Below are 16,431 nucleotides of genomic sequence, written 5' to 3' on the forward strand. Positions count from 1 at the left end.
CCTGACGTTCCCTCTCCTTCTCCTCCTGCTCATGTTGACGTTGTTTCTCCTTCTCCTCCTGCTCATGTTGACGTTGTTTCTCCTCATGTTGACGTTGTTTTTCATGATCCTCCAGCTCCCTCATTTTCCTCTCCCTCTCCCATTCCAGCCGCATCCGCTCCAGGGATGGGGAGCTCCGCGGGGAGGATCCCCTGCTGGCTGCTGGGGTCAGGGGGCCCTCGGTATTCGCTGGGCTTCCCACAACCCCTCCCCCAGGCATAGGTAGGAAGGGTCTCGGGGTGTCCTGGGCAGCAGTCTGACCCCTCCCAGCCTGGTCAGGCCCCAGGGCCCACGCTGCGTCCGCCGGGCGGCTTCCCTCAGGGACAGGGATCGGGTCATCCAAGTGATCCCTCTCCTCCAGCTGGGCAATCAGCTGTTCCTTGGTGGACCTCCCGACGCGCAGCCCCCTCTGCCTGCACAGCTCCACCAGGTCGCTCTTAAGGCGTTTAGCGTACATCTCCCGGCTGGCCACTCGCAGGCCGGGCAGCTGTCCACGGTTTCCAGGAAAAGCCCCTAGTGTGCCAGTCCTTCTTGAGGTCACCACCTCTTTGCCAGGGTCGAGCTGCAGACTCCTCCGCCCCTGGGACCGCTCGCTGCAATCCCCCGGGGGACCCTGTTACTGCAAAAGTCCTTCTCTCTGGTCACACACTCCCAGGGGTTAACCGCCCCCTGGAACCGTCTCTCTCTGAATCTTCAGCACGCCTGGTCCCCGTCAATCCCCCTTCGTTTTACTGTTCCCCAGTCACTTACTGCAGGAAGCGCCGTTCACGGGGTGCAGTAGATCCCACCGCTGCCACCAGTTGTCACGGAGTGTGGGGGAGTCCAGGCCCTGCACCCCTCTTCCTGGGATTCACTGAGACTCTCAGCCAGCCAGTAAAACAGAAGGTTTATTGGACAACAGGAACACAGTCCAAAACAGAGCTTGTGGGTACCCCCAGGACCCCTCAGTGAAGTCCTTCTGGGGGAGCAGGGAGCTTAGACCCCAGCCCTGGGGTTCCCTGTGTTCCTCCACCCAGCCCCAAACTGAAACTAAACCCACCCAGCAGGTTCCCTGCTGCAGCCTCCGTCCACATTCCTGGGCAGAGGTGTCACCTCCCCCTCCCCCTCCTGGCTCAGGTGACAGGCTCTCAGGTCTCCCGTCCCCAGGGCACATTCCCAGGTCAACACTCCCCCCTCCCTGCTGCGTCACATCGTCACACTCATGTCCATTCCATGACCCACCCTCCTACCTGTCTGTCGGAGTTGGCTGGCAAGAAGGCACCGAGAGGGTGTGGGGTCAGCGCCTCCCCCTTATACTGGTGCATAAATCTCACCCTCAGAGATGTTCCAATAAGCTTCTTTCACAGACTAGACACCTTCCTAGTCTGGGCCGAATCCTTTTCAGACCAATGTTGTGGTTTAAGGCCTGGGTCCAGCAATAACTCACACACCCGTAGTTACAGTCCTTTGTCCCAGTTTCTTTCAGGCACCTCTTTGGGGTGGAGAGGCCATCTCTTGAGCCAGCTGAGGACAAAAAGGAGAGGCTTCCAGGGCCTTTTATATTCTCTCTGTTGTGGGCGGAAACCCCTTTGTTTTCCTGTGCAAAATCACAGCAACAAGATGGAGTTTGTAGCTACCTGGACAAGTCACATGTCCATGAATGATTTAGCTTTTTGCAGGCCGACGTCATTGTTTACATGTTAGTTTGAACGTTCCCAGGAAAGCTCAGATGTGGATTGCTGTCTCCCAAAGTCCATTGTCAGTTAAGTGTTTCTTGATTGGGCACTTACTCAGAATAGTCCTTTCTCAAGAAGCTGACCAAATGCTTCACTGATGCTACTTAGAATCAAACACATTGAGATACAAGTACATAGCCAATATTCATAACTTCAGATGCAAAAATGATACATACAGTCAACATAATCATAACTAGCAAATTACAGCCTTTCTATAGACACTTTACTTGACCTCCTTTGTATAAGATTTGGTGTGACTATAGGACCTTGGTTGCAACAGTGATCTATACGGTCACAGTTCATGTCAATAACATCACAATTGAAACAAAGGTCCTATAGTCCCATTTATTTCAGTGGTGTTACTTCAGATTGAGACTAGTGTTAACATGAAAGCACAATTTGGCTATGTTGCTTTCATTTGTGTACAGAGTTCATGGGCATGACGCACAGTACATGTAACATCTTGTTTTGTTTGCAGCTCCTCTCCCTTCCCTTTACCTTCTCTTCTCTGCCTGGATGTAAGATCAATTTCTTCTCCTTCCTGTATTTGTTGATGTAGCAGGATTGACTCATCTAGATTGTTTTTCTCTCAAACATTGGTTGCTAGGTATCTGAAACAATGGAAAAAAACAGAAAAAAGGAAAAACAATGAAGTCAGCTCAGGCTGATCACATCACAGAATGAAGTGCTAGAATGAAGAGATGTCTGTCAGTCAAATATCAAGAAGAAAACAATAATTTAGTATCGCTATGGACAGTGTAATGGATGGCAAATAATATTTACAGAGAAGTAGCTTATTGCTCACTCATGTGCAAGGGCATGAGAAAAAAGTTCCAGGTTTTCACTGTACCTACATGCGTCTACAAGTGCTCAGAAGTGAATATGATCTCCCTAAACCACCCCAGAGTATCAGAACCAACTGGTACTCACCGGCTAACATAGGCCTGAAGGAATAGCCATCATCATTCAAATACTGTTACTTGCATAGTGCTGTTGATGAATACTGTTCTTTACAGTAGTAAAAAAGTATCCATAAAACAATATCACCACCCTGAAGCGCTTGCCGCCTAGAGGCAAACAGGTACATTACAATAAACACAAGTAGTACAGAGTGGATTTCTGCTGAGGGGGAGATGTGGTCAGAGCCATGGGAAGGACGATGAACTAATATGATTAATACTGGAGCTGCAGCTAGCAAGAGATGTCAAGAGTAACAAGAAGGGTTTCTTCAGGTATGTTGGCAACAAGAAGAAAGCCAAGGAAAGTGTGGGCCCCTTACTGAATGAGGGAGGCAACCTAGTGACAGAGGATGTGGAAAAAGCTAATGTGCTCAATGCTTTTTTTGCCTCTGTCTTCACTAACAAGGACAGCTCCCAGACTGCTGCGCTGGGCACCGCAACATGGGGAGTAGATGACCAGCCCTTTGTGGAGAAAGAGGTGGTTAGGGACTATTTAGAAAAGTTGGATGTGCACAAGTCCATGGGGCCGGACGAGTTGCATCCGAGAGTGCTAAAGGAATTGGCGGATGTGATTGCAGAGCCATTGGCCATTATCTTTGAAAACTCGTAGCGAACGGGGGAAGTCCCGGATGACTGGAAAAAGGCTAATGTAGTGCCAATCTTTAAAAAAGGGAAGAAGGAGGATCCTGGGAACTACAGGCCAGTCAGCCTCACCTCAGTCCCCGGAAAAATCATGGAGCAGGTCCTCAAGGAATCAATCCTGAAGCACTTACACGAGAGGAAAGTGATCAGGAACAGTCAGCATGGATTCACCAAGGGAAGGTCATGCCTGACTAATCTAATCGCCTTCTATGATGAGATTACTGATTCTGTGGATGAAGGGAAAGCAGTGGATGTATTGTTTCTTGACTTTAGCAAAGCTTTTGACACGGTCTCCCACAGTATTCTTGTCAGCAAGTTAAGGAAGTATGGGCTGGATGAATGTACTATAAGGTGGGTAGAAAGTTGGCTAGATTGTCGGGCTCAACGGGTAGCGATCAATGGCTCCATGTCTAGTTGGCAGCCGGTGTCAAGTGGAGTGCCCCAGGGGTCGGTCCTGGGGCCGGTTTTGTTCAATATCTTCATAAATGATCTGGAGGATGGTGTGGATTGCACTCTCAGCAAATTTGCGGATGATACTAAACTGGGAGGAGTGGTAGATATGCTGGAGGGCAGAGATAGGATACAGCGGGACCTAGACAAATTGGAGGATTGGGCCAAAAGAAACCTGATGAGGTTCAATAAGGATAAGTGCAGGGTCCTGCACTTAGGACGGAAGAACCCAATGCACAGCTACAGACTAGGGACCGAATGGCTAGGCAGCAATTCTGCGGAAAAGGACCTAGGGGTGACAGTGGACGTGAAGCTGGATATGAGTCAGCAGTGCGCCCTTGTTGCCAAGAAGGCCAATGGCATTTTGGGATGTATAAGTAGGGGCATAGCGAGCAGATCGAGGGACGTGATCGTTCCCCTCTATTCGACATTGGTGAGGCCTCATCTGGAGTACTGTGTCCAGTTTTGGGCCCCACACTACAAGAAGGATGTGGATAAATTGGAGAGAGTCCAGCGAAGGGCAACAAAAATGATTAGGGGTCTGGAACACATGACTTATGAGGAGAGGCTGAGGGAACTGGGATTGTTTAGTCTGCAGAAGAGAAGAATGAGGGGGGATTTGATAGCTGCTTTCAACTACCTGAGAGGTGGTTCCAGAGAGGATGGTTCTAGACTATTCTCAGTGGTAGAAGAGGACAGGACAAGGAGTAATGGTCTCAAGTTGCAGTGGGGGAGGTTTAGGTTGGATATTGGGAAAAACTTTTTCACTAGGAGGGTGGTGAAACACTGGAATGCGTTACCTAGGGAGGTGGTAGAATCTCCTTCCTTGGAAGTTTTTAAGGTCAGGCTTGACAAAGCCTTGCCTGGGATGATTTGATTGGGGATTGGTCCTTCTTTGAGCAGGGGGTTGGACTAGATGACCTCCTGAGGTCCCTTCCAACCCTGATATTCTATGATTCTATGATTGGATATTATCCTGCCTGGCAGGACTACTTGCTGTCTCTTTAAAGTGTGTTTTGACTTTGAAAAGGGGAGCTGTAAAAATGGCCCTGTGGGGCTCCAGGTTTATTGTCACTCAGTGTGCAGTATCATGTTTGCTAAGATTACATGGGAAAAGATGTTTATTCTAACTGCCAGCCCTGCAAACTCAAACTGGAATCAGAAAGCCAAGCTGGGTTCTTTCTGGCCCATCCATCACCAATAAAGAATCTGCAGTCAGAATTTAGTTAACAGTTCTTCTGTTCATCATTAGCATTTATTACTTGTACCATGCCCAAAGATGCACTGGGAGCCTCAGAAAACAAACATTCCTTTACCAAAGAGAACACAACCTAGAATTTAGGTGTGATACAAGTGCATTTACACTTCTTGGGGAGCAGGTTTTTCGTTAATTTTATTTGTCTCAAGTCAGTTTTTAAGGTGAATTTGAATGAGATGACCAGAAGAGTCCAGCTCACACTGCTAGACCTGTGCTTACTCTACAGTGAGAACAGGCGTAAAAGGTAGTTGACATTTGTGTCAGTGAAGTCGTAGAATACACATGGGTAGCAGAGCTGATGAGAGAGCAGGCACAATTTTGACAGTCGCTTTTCATGGAGAACTGCACTATACACACTATTTATTGCCCCACCAATGCTAGCATGTGTTACTGTCTGTACACATTTTACAACTAGCCCTAGCACTGTTGGTGGATACTGGTGTTTGCAGGTAGTGTAACATTATAATACAACATCTGATGGGGTTTTTGATGTTTCATTTTCACATTATTCTCCATGTTATTTGTGAAGCGTGGTAGACAGCACCCTGTTGTCTTCAGAGATAACTGAGCTCATTACATTTTTGCTTTTGATGGGTTTTTCTGTCTTGCATTAATACATTAACACCTATATTTCTATAGATGAGCACAGAGAACAGTTCACTTATGGAGAAAACGAAAGCCTTGGAGAATAGGTCTTCCTGCTGCTGTTTGGCTTCAGTGGTTCATGGCAATGCAGAAATACTAACAATTTCTCACCAAAGCACATTTGGTATTGATGCAGGTATGTCAAATCTTTGAAAATATCCTGTTTTCAGAAAGAAGTACAGGTGTTGGGCTAAATCTGCTCTATTTGCTTGACTCCGAGAAATTTCTTTGGTAACACATGATTTGTGATGTGACATGAAATTGCCAGCTTCTCAAACAAGGGGCATGAACTTTTTGCTGAGTTATGAGCTAAAAAGGTTACTGTTGTTTTAACATTTGGTTAAAGTAAGATGAGTATAGTATAAATAAAGATTAGGGTTACAGACTACCTATGGTTTTTGCTATTACTGAATTTAAAGGGAAACTAGAAGTAGCTTTGAGTCAGTAAGAGTTTGACCCAACTTCATTGAAGTTAATGGGAGTCTTTCCATTCAGCTGAGTGGGAGTTGGATCAGATCATGAGTGCTTATTTGGGTTAAGGGTGCGCACAAGGTAAGCACAAGGCTTAGCTATTAAGTAAGTCCTATTAGGAAAGTCCAAGTAATCTCAGAAATCATTCCGGTTCCATGAGCGAAAAAAGGTACAAGGCAGAAAATACTGGAGTTGAACCGTTGGCCACAGGACTGGTGTGAAGCTGAAGGGTTTCATTTTGTGGAACTGTGGGTCGCATTCCAGGGGGGAAAGGGGGCTGTGCAAATGGGACAGCCGGCATATCACAGGTGGGGAGGGCTAATCATCTCAGTTGAAGCCTGGTGAAAGGGGAAGGTGCTAAGGAGGCAAACGCAGGAGAAAGGCAAATTTAGTATGTTGTGAACAAATTGAACCAAGGGGACACAGAATGTAGAGAGAAGAATTTCTTCAATTCTTTATATACCAGTGCTAAGAGTCTTGGTAATAAGCACGAGGAAATGGAATTTCTCATATGATGAGGAGAAATTTGATATCACTAGCATTACTAAAACAAGACAATTTGCATGATTGCAGTGTTATAATCACTGGTTACAATCTGTTTGGAAAGAATAGCGTGGATAAAAGATGGGTAGGGAGAGGCACTCTTCATTAAAGATGCCAATACCTGTTTTAGAGTTAACAATAACTCAGAATCACAGGCTCTTGAGTGCACATAAATCAATATGCTAACTAGCCAAGCCCAGAACAGGGTCTGCTAGAGGTCTGTTATAGACCATTAAAATAATCAAGAGAACAGGACGAGTTACTCCTTAAGCACCTGTCTGCAATGCATGTAAAGAAATTGTTTTCTTCTTCAAGTGATTGCACATGTGCATTCCACTCTAGGTGTGTACATGCCCCAAGTACAGTTGCTGGAAATTTTTCCTTCTGTGGTACCCGTCGGGACAGTTTGAGCGCCCTCTGGTGCTGTGTGCTCGTAGCCCCGGTATAAACTCCCCTAACCCTGCTCTTCCTTCTTACTGCCCGTGACAATCACTGGAACAGCTATCCTTGCTTTGGCGAGCTTTCTCTGTGATCTTCTCTTTCGTATATTTGGACATAGTTAGATAGTTGTAAATAGTTTTAGTGTAAGTTTTTAACTTACTGAGTTAGCTGAGTTTTTGTCCGTTCCCTGGTACCAAGGCACGCTTCAGTCACCGGGCTTCAGGCCCTGTGCCTTCTGCAACAAGGCTGTGCCCCTGAGTGACCTGCATTCAAGCTGTCTGAAGTGCCTGGGAGAAGCTCACGTTGGAGACTGCTGCCAGATCTGCAGAGACTTTAAGCCTTGGATGAAGAAGGACCAGGAGGCCAGGCTGAAGTTTTTGTTAATGGAGGCGGCACTGAACCAGGCCAGTCTGACTCAGCGCAGAGTGCCTCGGCTTTGATAAGGCATGCTCCTCCTATCATACCGGAGTTCCGGCACCGTTCACCATCCCCAGTGCCTAGGAAAAGGCACAAGAAGCAGTCGGCCGAGAGGGGACGGTCCTCGGCACCGAAGATGGCCCGCTGTGGGTATCAGAGTAGAGTACGACCTAGGTCAAGGCACTCCTCTGCCTCGGTACTGCAGAAGTCGGCACCGTTGACTCCGGCACCTATGCAAGTACCATCAAGTCCAGTACCGGATGAGTCTACATCTGCATTATCGGTACCAACGCTATCTCAGTGCCGACCAGGCTGGAGGCGTTTGCTGCAGTAAGAGACCTTCTTTCACTTTTGGTACCAGTATGACTGGCAGTACAAGGGTAAGTGGTATCGGTGCTGATGGTCAGGAGGAAGCCTGTTGTTTCTGGTCATAGTTCAATGCCAGGCCCTTTGGTACTGTCAAAAGGGAAACTGGCTATGCTGGCCTCGGTGCAGGTGTCTTGTCTTCGGCACTGGTGGGAACTGCACCTCCATGGTCACCGGATAGACTTGTCTTCTGAGTCAGAGTTCAAATCTTACTCCTCTCATTTGAGGAGTCGTCCCTGCTACTCCCCCAGATGCTCCTACCCATCCATGGGCCCAGGCACAGGGGTGCCATCAAGTGCATGGTCAGGTCTTCACTGGGGACCTATGCTGGTCCAGTGGCCCTTTGGGAATCCATGAGGTTTCCCCCCAGTTTCTGGAACTAACTCTAGGTGCTCTTATTTGGTGGCCTTGGAACAAAGGTCACTGCTGTCTCATGGGGCTGCAACTGGTCCAGACTCTGGTACTAAGCCTGGCACAGAACTACAGGAGCCAGCTCAACGGGATCCTGCCAAGGCATAAAGAGAGGGAGAGTGTCCATAAGCGGTGCTGGCCTCCTCCTCCTCCTCCCCTGGTGAGGCTGTTTCAGAAGCAGGCATGTCCCCTCCCCAGGATGACTTTAAGGCTCACACAGAGTTGTTGAAAAGGGTGGCTTTAAATCTAGGCATACAGGTGTAGGTAGTGAAAGAATCCTCCCACAGCCTAGTTGACATTTTAGCTGCTGCAGGCCCTTCAGGAGTGGTCCTGCCTCTCAATGAGGCCATTGTGGACCCTGTTAAAGCCATATGGCAGGCTGCTGCACCCCCACCCCCCCAATCAAAAAGGTCTTAACAAAAGTACTTTGTTCATGCACAGGTTTATGAGTTCTTGTACACCCCTCCCTCCCTGTCCTCAGCATCCTGGTGGTATCTGCTGCCAATGAAAGAGAAAGGCAGGGCCATCAGGATGCAACCCCAAAAGCAAAGGACTCCAATAAACTGGATTTGTTTGGTAGAAAATTTATCTTATGGGTGGCGGGGGAGGGTTGCAGCTCAGGATTGCAAACCAGCAGGCGCTGCTGGCCAGATACGATTTCAACATGGTGGACTCCAGGCAGAAGTTCAAGGACTTGCTTGCACAAGAGGCCAGGCAAGAATTCTCCTCGCTGGTGGACGAGGGAAAATCAGTATCAAGGGCGTCATCGCAAGCTGCTTTGAATGTGGTTGACTGAGCAGCCAGGTCCATGGCTTTGGCAGTGGCCATGTGCAGGAGTTCATGGCTTCCGACCTCGGGTCTCCTGCAGAAAGTCCAGCAAGCCCCTCAGGACCTGCCTTTTGAGGGAGCTTTGCTCTTTTCAGGACAAACTCATGCAACCTTAAGTCACTGGTTTGTACACACCAGCAACTTCAATGAAGCACTACAGGCCCCAACAGCCTGATCAGTACTCTGCCCTGCCTGTCCATCAGGGTCTGCAGAGTAAAAGAAGCAGGGGTTTTAGATGTAGGGCACCCCTCCTTTCTACTGTGATGTTGATACCTGCCCCACCCAGATATCCAGGGGTTCTAAGCAGGTGTTTTGATATGACACTTGAGGACGCCATACCAGTTTCCATGATGTCAGACCCTATTTCTCCTTTGTTTACAAACCGCCTTTCCCACTTCCTTAGTCCATGGTCTGATATCACCACAGACCACTGGGTGTTGAGCATGGTGGAAGTGGGTTACGTTTTACAGGTTATTTCCCCTTCTTCTCACCCTCCCTCTCCATACCTATTCAGGAACCCCTGTCACGAAAAACTTCTGGTCCAAAAGGTTCAATCTTTTCTTTGGGTTGGAGCCGTGGAAGAGGTTATGCGGAATTTTAAGAGGAAAGGAGTTCTACTCCCGTTATTTCTTAATCCCAAAAGCCAAGGGAGGTCTCAGACCAATTCTACACCTGTGCCACCTCAACAGCTATCTCAAGAAAATAAATTTCCACATGGTCACCAGTTATGGAAGGCTGGTAACCATTTTTTATGGAGGACTTCAAGTTGGGAGACATGCTGGAGATCCCATGTAGCCGGTAGTAAAACATCATTAGAGTGTCTAAAAATTATAGATTATAATTTTCTAATACCAAAGGTATTGCATCCAACTCAATGGTAACTATTTTAGACTTAATTATGATTAATTCATATTTATCACTAGACTAGAAGTTAGTTGAACAGTAAAAAAATATAATAAGGTTATATCTGTGATAAAATTTTGATTTTTAATATTGTTATTAATTCATCAGTGTTTAAATGGATTCCTGTTAAATTCATTCATTTAAACTTTGTAAGCAGTCATAACCATTTGGTTTTACTTTCTATAATTTCTCATCTTTACATTCCATATTAATAAAACAGAAAAACGTATATTATTTTTGAGCCTGCAATTTAGCTAAGCAACTAAATTCAGTTAATCCCTGAGAAATCTGCTGTGGGTACTTAATTAGTTAAAACTCCTTATGTAATATGTGTATTATACTGTATCTATGCTAATGTCTAAAGCCTGTTAGATAGGTCCTCTGTGAGGGATGTGTGATGGTTTGGACCCCTTGGAAAGCCACCTGATGTGCTAAGATACTGCTGGGTCTATCTGTTCTGCCTGCATGGGGTCCCTTTAACCTGTCTTGCTGAGCCAGGATCTTAAAATCTCCTCTAACACACACACAGGCAGGGCCACACCCAGCTTCAGGTCAGCTCTGGGAAGCCTCAGTTTAAGGGACTTGCTCCAGCACTCAGATGTCCACCTCCCTTGGAGTACAGACCCAAAGATATATTATGAAATTCGGCCCCTCCCTCAATGTGGAGAGAGATGTGCACATTTCTTGCCCTCCCCCCAGTTAGAAATTACAGAAACTGGGTTTAATAATAAACAAAACACATTTTATTAACTATAAAAGGCAGATTTTAAGTGGTAAAATAGGTAACAAACAGAACAAAGCAGATTCCTAAGCAAATGAAATCAAACACACAAACTAAGCTAGTTTCACTACAGAAATTGGTTATGAATAGTATTTCTCACCCTAGATATTGTTGCAGGCAGTTTGCAAAGTTTGTGTGGTTCAGAGTTCCAGTTATATTCTTTTTCAGACTGGACCCCTATTTCAGTCTGGACTCCCCCTGACCTTCCCTTTTGCAGTCTTTCTTAGGCAGACAGGCCAAGGAAAGGAGGAGTCCTGTTTGCCTTCCTCCCCACCCTTAAATAGGATTTACATAAGGCGGGAATCCTTTGTTTCCCAAACTTGACCCTCCCTCCCCCCTTCCTTTACAGTGGAAAGTTACAAGAAGTCCCAGGTAATGTTTTAGTATCAGGTGACAAGACCACCTGACCCTGTAGTATCACAGCGTCCATGAGTCAGTGCCAGTATGGAGCGTCCACAGGAAGGCCAAGCTTTTCACAGTTCGTTGTCCTCGCTGATGGGCCATCCGCCCTGTCTGGCTTTTCCATTGTTGTACCTGAAGTGTTAGCAGTGGGCGTCACCCAAAGTAGCACAGTTGAAATACAGATACATAGTCAATATTCCTAACTTCAGATACAGAAATGACACAGGCATACAAATTGGATAATCACATTCCGTAAATTATAACCTTTCCAGTGATATCTCACATGAGCCATTTTGCATAAAGTATATCTCAATTATGTCATATTCATATCATAAACATAGTTTCATAAAGAATATAGAATGACATGTCCCAGGATGTATTAACAATTCTGCAGTTAGGTATTTACACAGCCCATTAAATTCCATATCTAAGTGCCTCTCAAGTATTAGTTCTTAGAATGGCAAGATTAGTGATAAGTTCCAGGGTCCAGGGCTATCTTCCATATACTCAGACCTTCCTCAACTAGTTGACAATTTCTTTGTGTGTAATGGACTGTAATTACTGTGAAGGGAGAGGCAATTTCTTTGATTTGGGCTGAAAAATCATGACACTGAATATTTAGAACATGTCACATTGTATTATTAGCATATACGCATCTTTAGTCCTGCACTATCCAAATTCCTAGAAAGCAAATTAATCTCATACCATAATGTGACCCACCAAGTGTGAAAACAAATCGCTTATTCCTCTCACAGGTTAGAAGTGGCAAAAAATAATGCTTCTGTAAAAGTCTAGATTCAGTTTTAACTGTAAAATCATCACCATTACACCTGTAATAATGAGCTTATCAAGATTAAGATTTAAAGATCTGATGATAGAACATGACAGTTAACATGTTCTAACGTGTCTGAAAAGTTTAGCGTAGACTAGGCAGTATGTATTTTTTTAATACCGTCTAAGCCGATCGAGATAAAGCTTAGACGTCTCTCTGTACCTTAACCAATTTAACGTGTATTAAAGGCCTTGTTTATATTATATGCTGTGTAGTTGTAGCTATATTGGTTGTAGGATATTAGACTGACAAGGTGGGTGAGGTAAAATATCTTTTATTGGACCAATTTCTGTTGGTGACAGAGAGAAGCTTTCAAGGCACACACAGCTCTTCTTCAGGGTGACATATTTTAAGTATTCAGTGTCGTGATTTTTCAGCCCAAACTGGATCTGGCAACCTAAGAAATTGCCTCTCTCTTCAGTGATTACACTCCAATAGACGCAAAGAAAGTGTCAACCAATAGAGGGAGGTCTGAGTGTACAGAAGATAGCTTTGTGTGGCGCGAAACCTTGTCTCTCTCTCCAACAGAATTTGGTCCAATAAAAGATATTATCTCACCCACCTTGTTTATGTTCTACTTTCAAACATGGTAGTTAGACCGTGTTAACTAAAATATTTGGATACCATACCTTTCATTCTAGTCTAGACAGGCCATGTGGCTGGCAGTTAGACCAGTACTGTTGCTACTAAGCCCCAACAGCTCTTAAAGGGCACCTAGTCATAAATAATCCTTTCGATGTTACTCTAGTAGAATGTAGCTAAACTGTAGCCTGCATAGTACAGTGTGGATGACTTCAGTATCAAACTTCACATTAAAACCCTGTGGTTAGGTGTCCCAGAATTAGACAGCAAATATCTATTTTTCAGATGCTTAGTGGAATTGCGCCTTTGTTCTGGGAGGCTAGAACTGAGTGTGTGTTTGTGGGTTTTTTGCAGTGGGGAAAAATATTTTCATAATCTGAAATAAATTCTGGAATTGTGTGTGAAAGTTTGAAGAATTATAGCCAGCCTGCTTTGATGAAACACGTTTCCCTCCCTCCCCCCCGCCGATTGGAGCACATTAACAATGAAATGCTAGACCATGTGATACTTGGTAGTCGCTTACCACATCCACTAAGTTATCTCCACTTGCAGTGTAACAGAAAGATGTTTCCAAGATTTATGTTAGCCCTCCCCCCAACCCCCCATCATGTTAAAGCAGGACATCTGGACCATTTTTAGCCTTGCTGTCTGTTACTTGATCATTGCAAAGAGGATATTTTCTTTAAGAATAAAGGGAAAAGAACACATTCATTCAATTAAAGCTGACCCAGAATAACAACAAGGGAATGTCTGTCTCTCTCTTTCAGAAAGCCCTCATTGCTTCAATAGTTGTGGTGATGCAACTTGCAATTCTGGGACACAAAGGGGTAAATGTGTTGCTGGGACAAGCTCAGTGGAGGATGATGAAATCGGAATGAAAGAGATGTATAAACAGCTGTAAGAACTGATTTTTGTTATTTCTTACTACAAATGTAAAAGGGGGTTGGATACCATTTTCCCTTCTGGAAAGTTTATAATGGGTGTGAAACATATTATAAGGAATTCAAATAGCATGTAACTAGAACAGTGACAACTTGGCACAACCAACTGCACCTATACAAATAGGGGGAGATACATAAAAAACAGAGTAAATAATCTAAATGGAGTGTAACAAACCTACAATCCTGGCACAGATTTCCCAACTTTGTTGTACTTCATGTACCTGCTTTGTCAGGAAATCCTGAATACTGGCAACAAGTTGTGGATCATGCAAATACTTATGAACATGGTATTTCTCACATGTATAAAGTGAAGCATGTTCACGTTTGCAGGACTGGGCCCTACAATGGAAGGAATGCAGTTGTGGAAAAATTACAAAACTGGTAGAAAAAGAGTCTCTCTACAAAGAGGGCACATAATATTAAATACACAAATGTAGTCCCTGTTTCTGCAGCCACTTAAGCATGTGTGTAATTTTTCTCAGGTGACCAATACTAATGGAACTATTCATATGAATAGAAGTGGCCCACATGCTTTGAGGTTTGCAGGAATGGGTCCTAAAGTTACTGAAAGTGTCTTCATGTGTGTTTGCACTGCACTTAGCACAATGGGGCCTTGATCCTCATGGGGGCCTCTTGGCGCTATTGTAATATAATTCAAAATCAAAGTCTACAAGTCAGCCAACTCTGAAGCACTGTTTCTATTTCAGTGACAGAACTTGTCTGACCCACCTTGTCCCTGCTTTCCCTGCTGAACACAGGCGAAATTATAGGGTATAAGGCATTTCTACTGTTGTGGCAAATCATAGGTCTGATCCCACATTCCTTGAGCACCTGAACTTCCACTGAAGACAACGACAATTTTGAGTTCTTGTGGAATTCAGAATAGGGCTGTCTGCAAGCACAAATTTTTGTGTGTGAATAAAACCATTTTTGATCATTTGACCTTTAAAAGATCTGAAGCCGTTAGACTCACATTGAGTATCAGTTTTCATTTCCTGCCATCCTGTAGTCTAAACATCAGCATGAGACACAAAAATTAAATTACTCCAATGTAGGCAGCCCTTTAATACATATTCTTTTAAAAATCAAGTTTTCTTTTAAAATTCTCTCTGTGTAAGTAGCAATTGTTAACCTTGTTTAATTCAGATATACAAAAAGGTGGTGATGTAATCATCTTGTTCTTAAAGGAAGAGAGAACGTAACCTTCTACTTGATGTCATGCTACTTATGTACACAAGACGATGGTTTCTGGAAGAAGCAATACCATATGTAAGAAGAACTCTTAAGAAATGCGGAGTAAATTCAGAAGACAGAAACTGAAACTCAGATCTATTATCGAGCCAAAACACAGGATTTAATGTAACAGCTCACAACAGGGTTTGCTCTTGCTTCAAAGGGTATGTCTACACTGCAATTAGACAAGCGCGGCTGGTCCATGCCAGCTGACTCGGGCTCATGGGGCTCGGGCTTTAATTGTGGTGTAGACATTAGGGCTCTGGCTACAGCCTGAGCTCTGGGATCCTCCCACCTCGCAGGGTCCTAGAGCCTGGGCCCCAGCCGAGTGTCTATGCCAGAATTAAACAACCTCTTAGACCAAGCCAGCTGTGCATGTCTAATTGCAGCGTAAACATACTCCTAGAGATCAGTGGGAGCATAATTAAATCCAATACTGTAGAAGCCTGATTTTTAAACTTATGTGCCTAACTTCAAGCACTCAGGTGCCTGAAATGGGTATTTAAGTGGGTGCTTCTATCTAGAACACCCACAGCTCACACTTACATCAACATCTCTGAAAAATCACACCCAAGGTGTCAAGTTAGTGTTTAAAAATTGAGGTACCCTAAGATCAGTGACCACGTTTGAAAATTTGGCTGGAGGGTATCAGGTGCCTAAATGCAGATCTCATTGCTTCATTTTAGGCATCAGGTTACAAAGCTGGGCTCTTCAGTATGATCTGCCAGTGTTCTTCCCTTTTAGGACCATACCACCTCGATAGGTTCACAAAACTTCTACTGATGTCAGTGGGCATGGGCATACAAGGCACCAGCACAAGGGTTCTTAGCAAGTGAAATTATCTTCATTTATACTCATGTGGACCCTGCACCTCAGGGGTTTATGTTGTACAACTTTTTTCCTGTGGAGTTTGCTGCTGATGAAAAACACGTCCATTAAGATTACCCTGCACACCAATAAAAGATAGTTCGCTTGATAATTATCTAAATACATTACCTGATCCTGACTTCAGTCAGAAATGAATGCTTCAGCAGAACAGCTAATATGTTTCTTCCTTATTGTTATACAGTGCTGCATTGTACTGCTGCAGCCATCAAAATGACTGTGTATATGAGACAAATAGGTCATTAGCTATTTAAATACTTTCTATATTAACGAACACATTAACATGGCGTTAACACACCTTGCCACCTTTCTATGGTAGCACTGTAGATCCCCTTCATTTGTTTTATGCATTTATTTTGGTGAAAATGCTGAACTGTTGAAACAACTTGTGGAGCTTATGTTGTATAACAGTAGTAAAGGAAACTTACATCACATCCTGTTTCAGCAGCTCATGTGTACTATGATTCTGGAATTATGCTGAGGAAGGTCTATGACCTGTGTTACACAGGAAGTCAGACTAGATGATTACAATGGGTCCCTTCTGGCCTTAGAATCTACTAATATTCTCCAGCTAGGTATTTACACAGCCCATTAACTGCCATATCTAAGTGCCATTCAAGTATTAGTTCTTAGAAGGGCAAGTTTAGTGATAAATTCCAGGGTCCAGTGCTATCTTCCATACATTCA

The 16,431-nt window shown here is 44.5% G+C and overlaps 1 protein-coding gene across 1 annotated transcript in view; it reads left to right on the forward strand.

Moving 5' to 3' along the window:
* The window catches only part of LOC141985427 (uncharacterized), a 95,556-nt gene extending 80,593 nt beyond the window's left edge, over positions 1 to 14,963 (forward strand). The window contains exons 11-13 of the mRNA XM_074949531.1: positions 5,703 to 5,844; positions 13,453 to 13,582; positions 14,814 to 14,963. Coding sequence (XP_074805632.1) covers positions 5,703 to 5,844; positions 13,453 to 13,582; positions 14,814 to 14,946 — 405 coding nt within the window. The 3' untranslated portion in view covers positions 14,947 to 14,963. The remainder of the gene's footprint in view (positions 1 to 5,702; positions 5,845 to 13,452; positions 13,583 to 14,813) is intronic.
* The last annotated feature ends 1,468 nt before the right edge of the window (positions 14,964 to 16,431 follow it).

The sequence above is a fragment of the Natator depressus genome, chromosome 3, assembly GCF_965152275.1.
Source record: "Natator depressus isolate rNatDep1 chromosome 3, rNatDep2.hap1, whole genome shotgun sequence".
Lineage (NCBI taxonomy): Eukaryota > Metazoa > Chordata > Testudines > Cheloniidae > Natator > Natator depressus.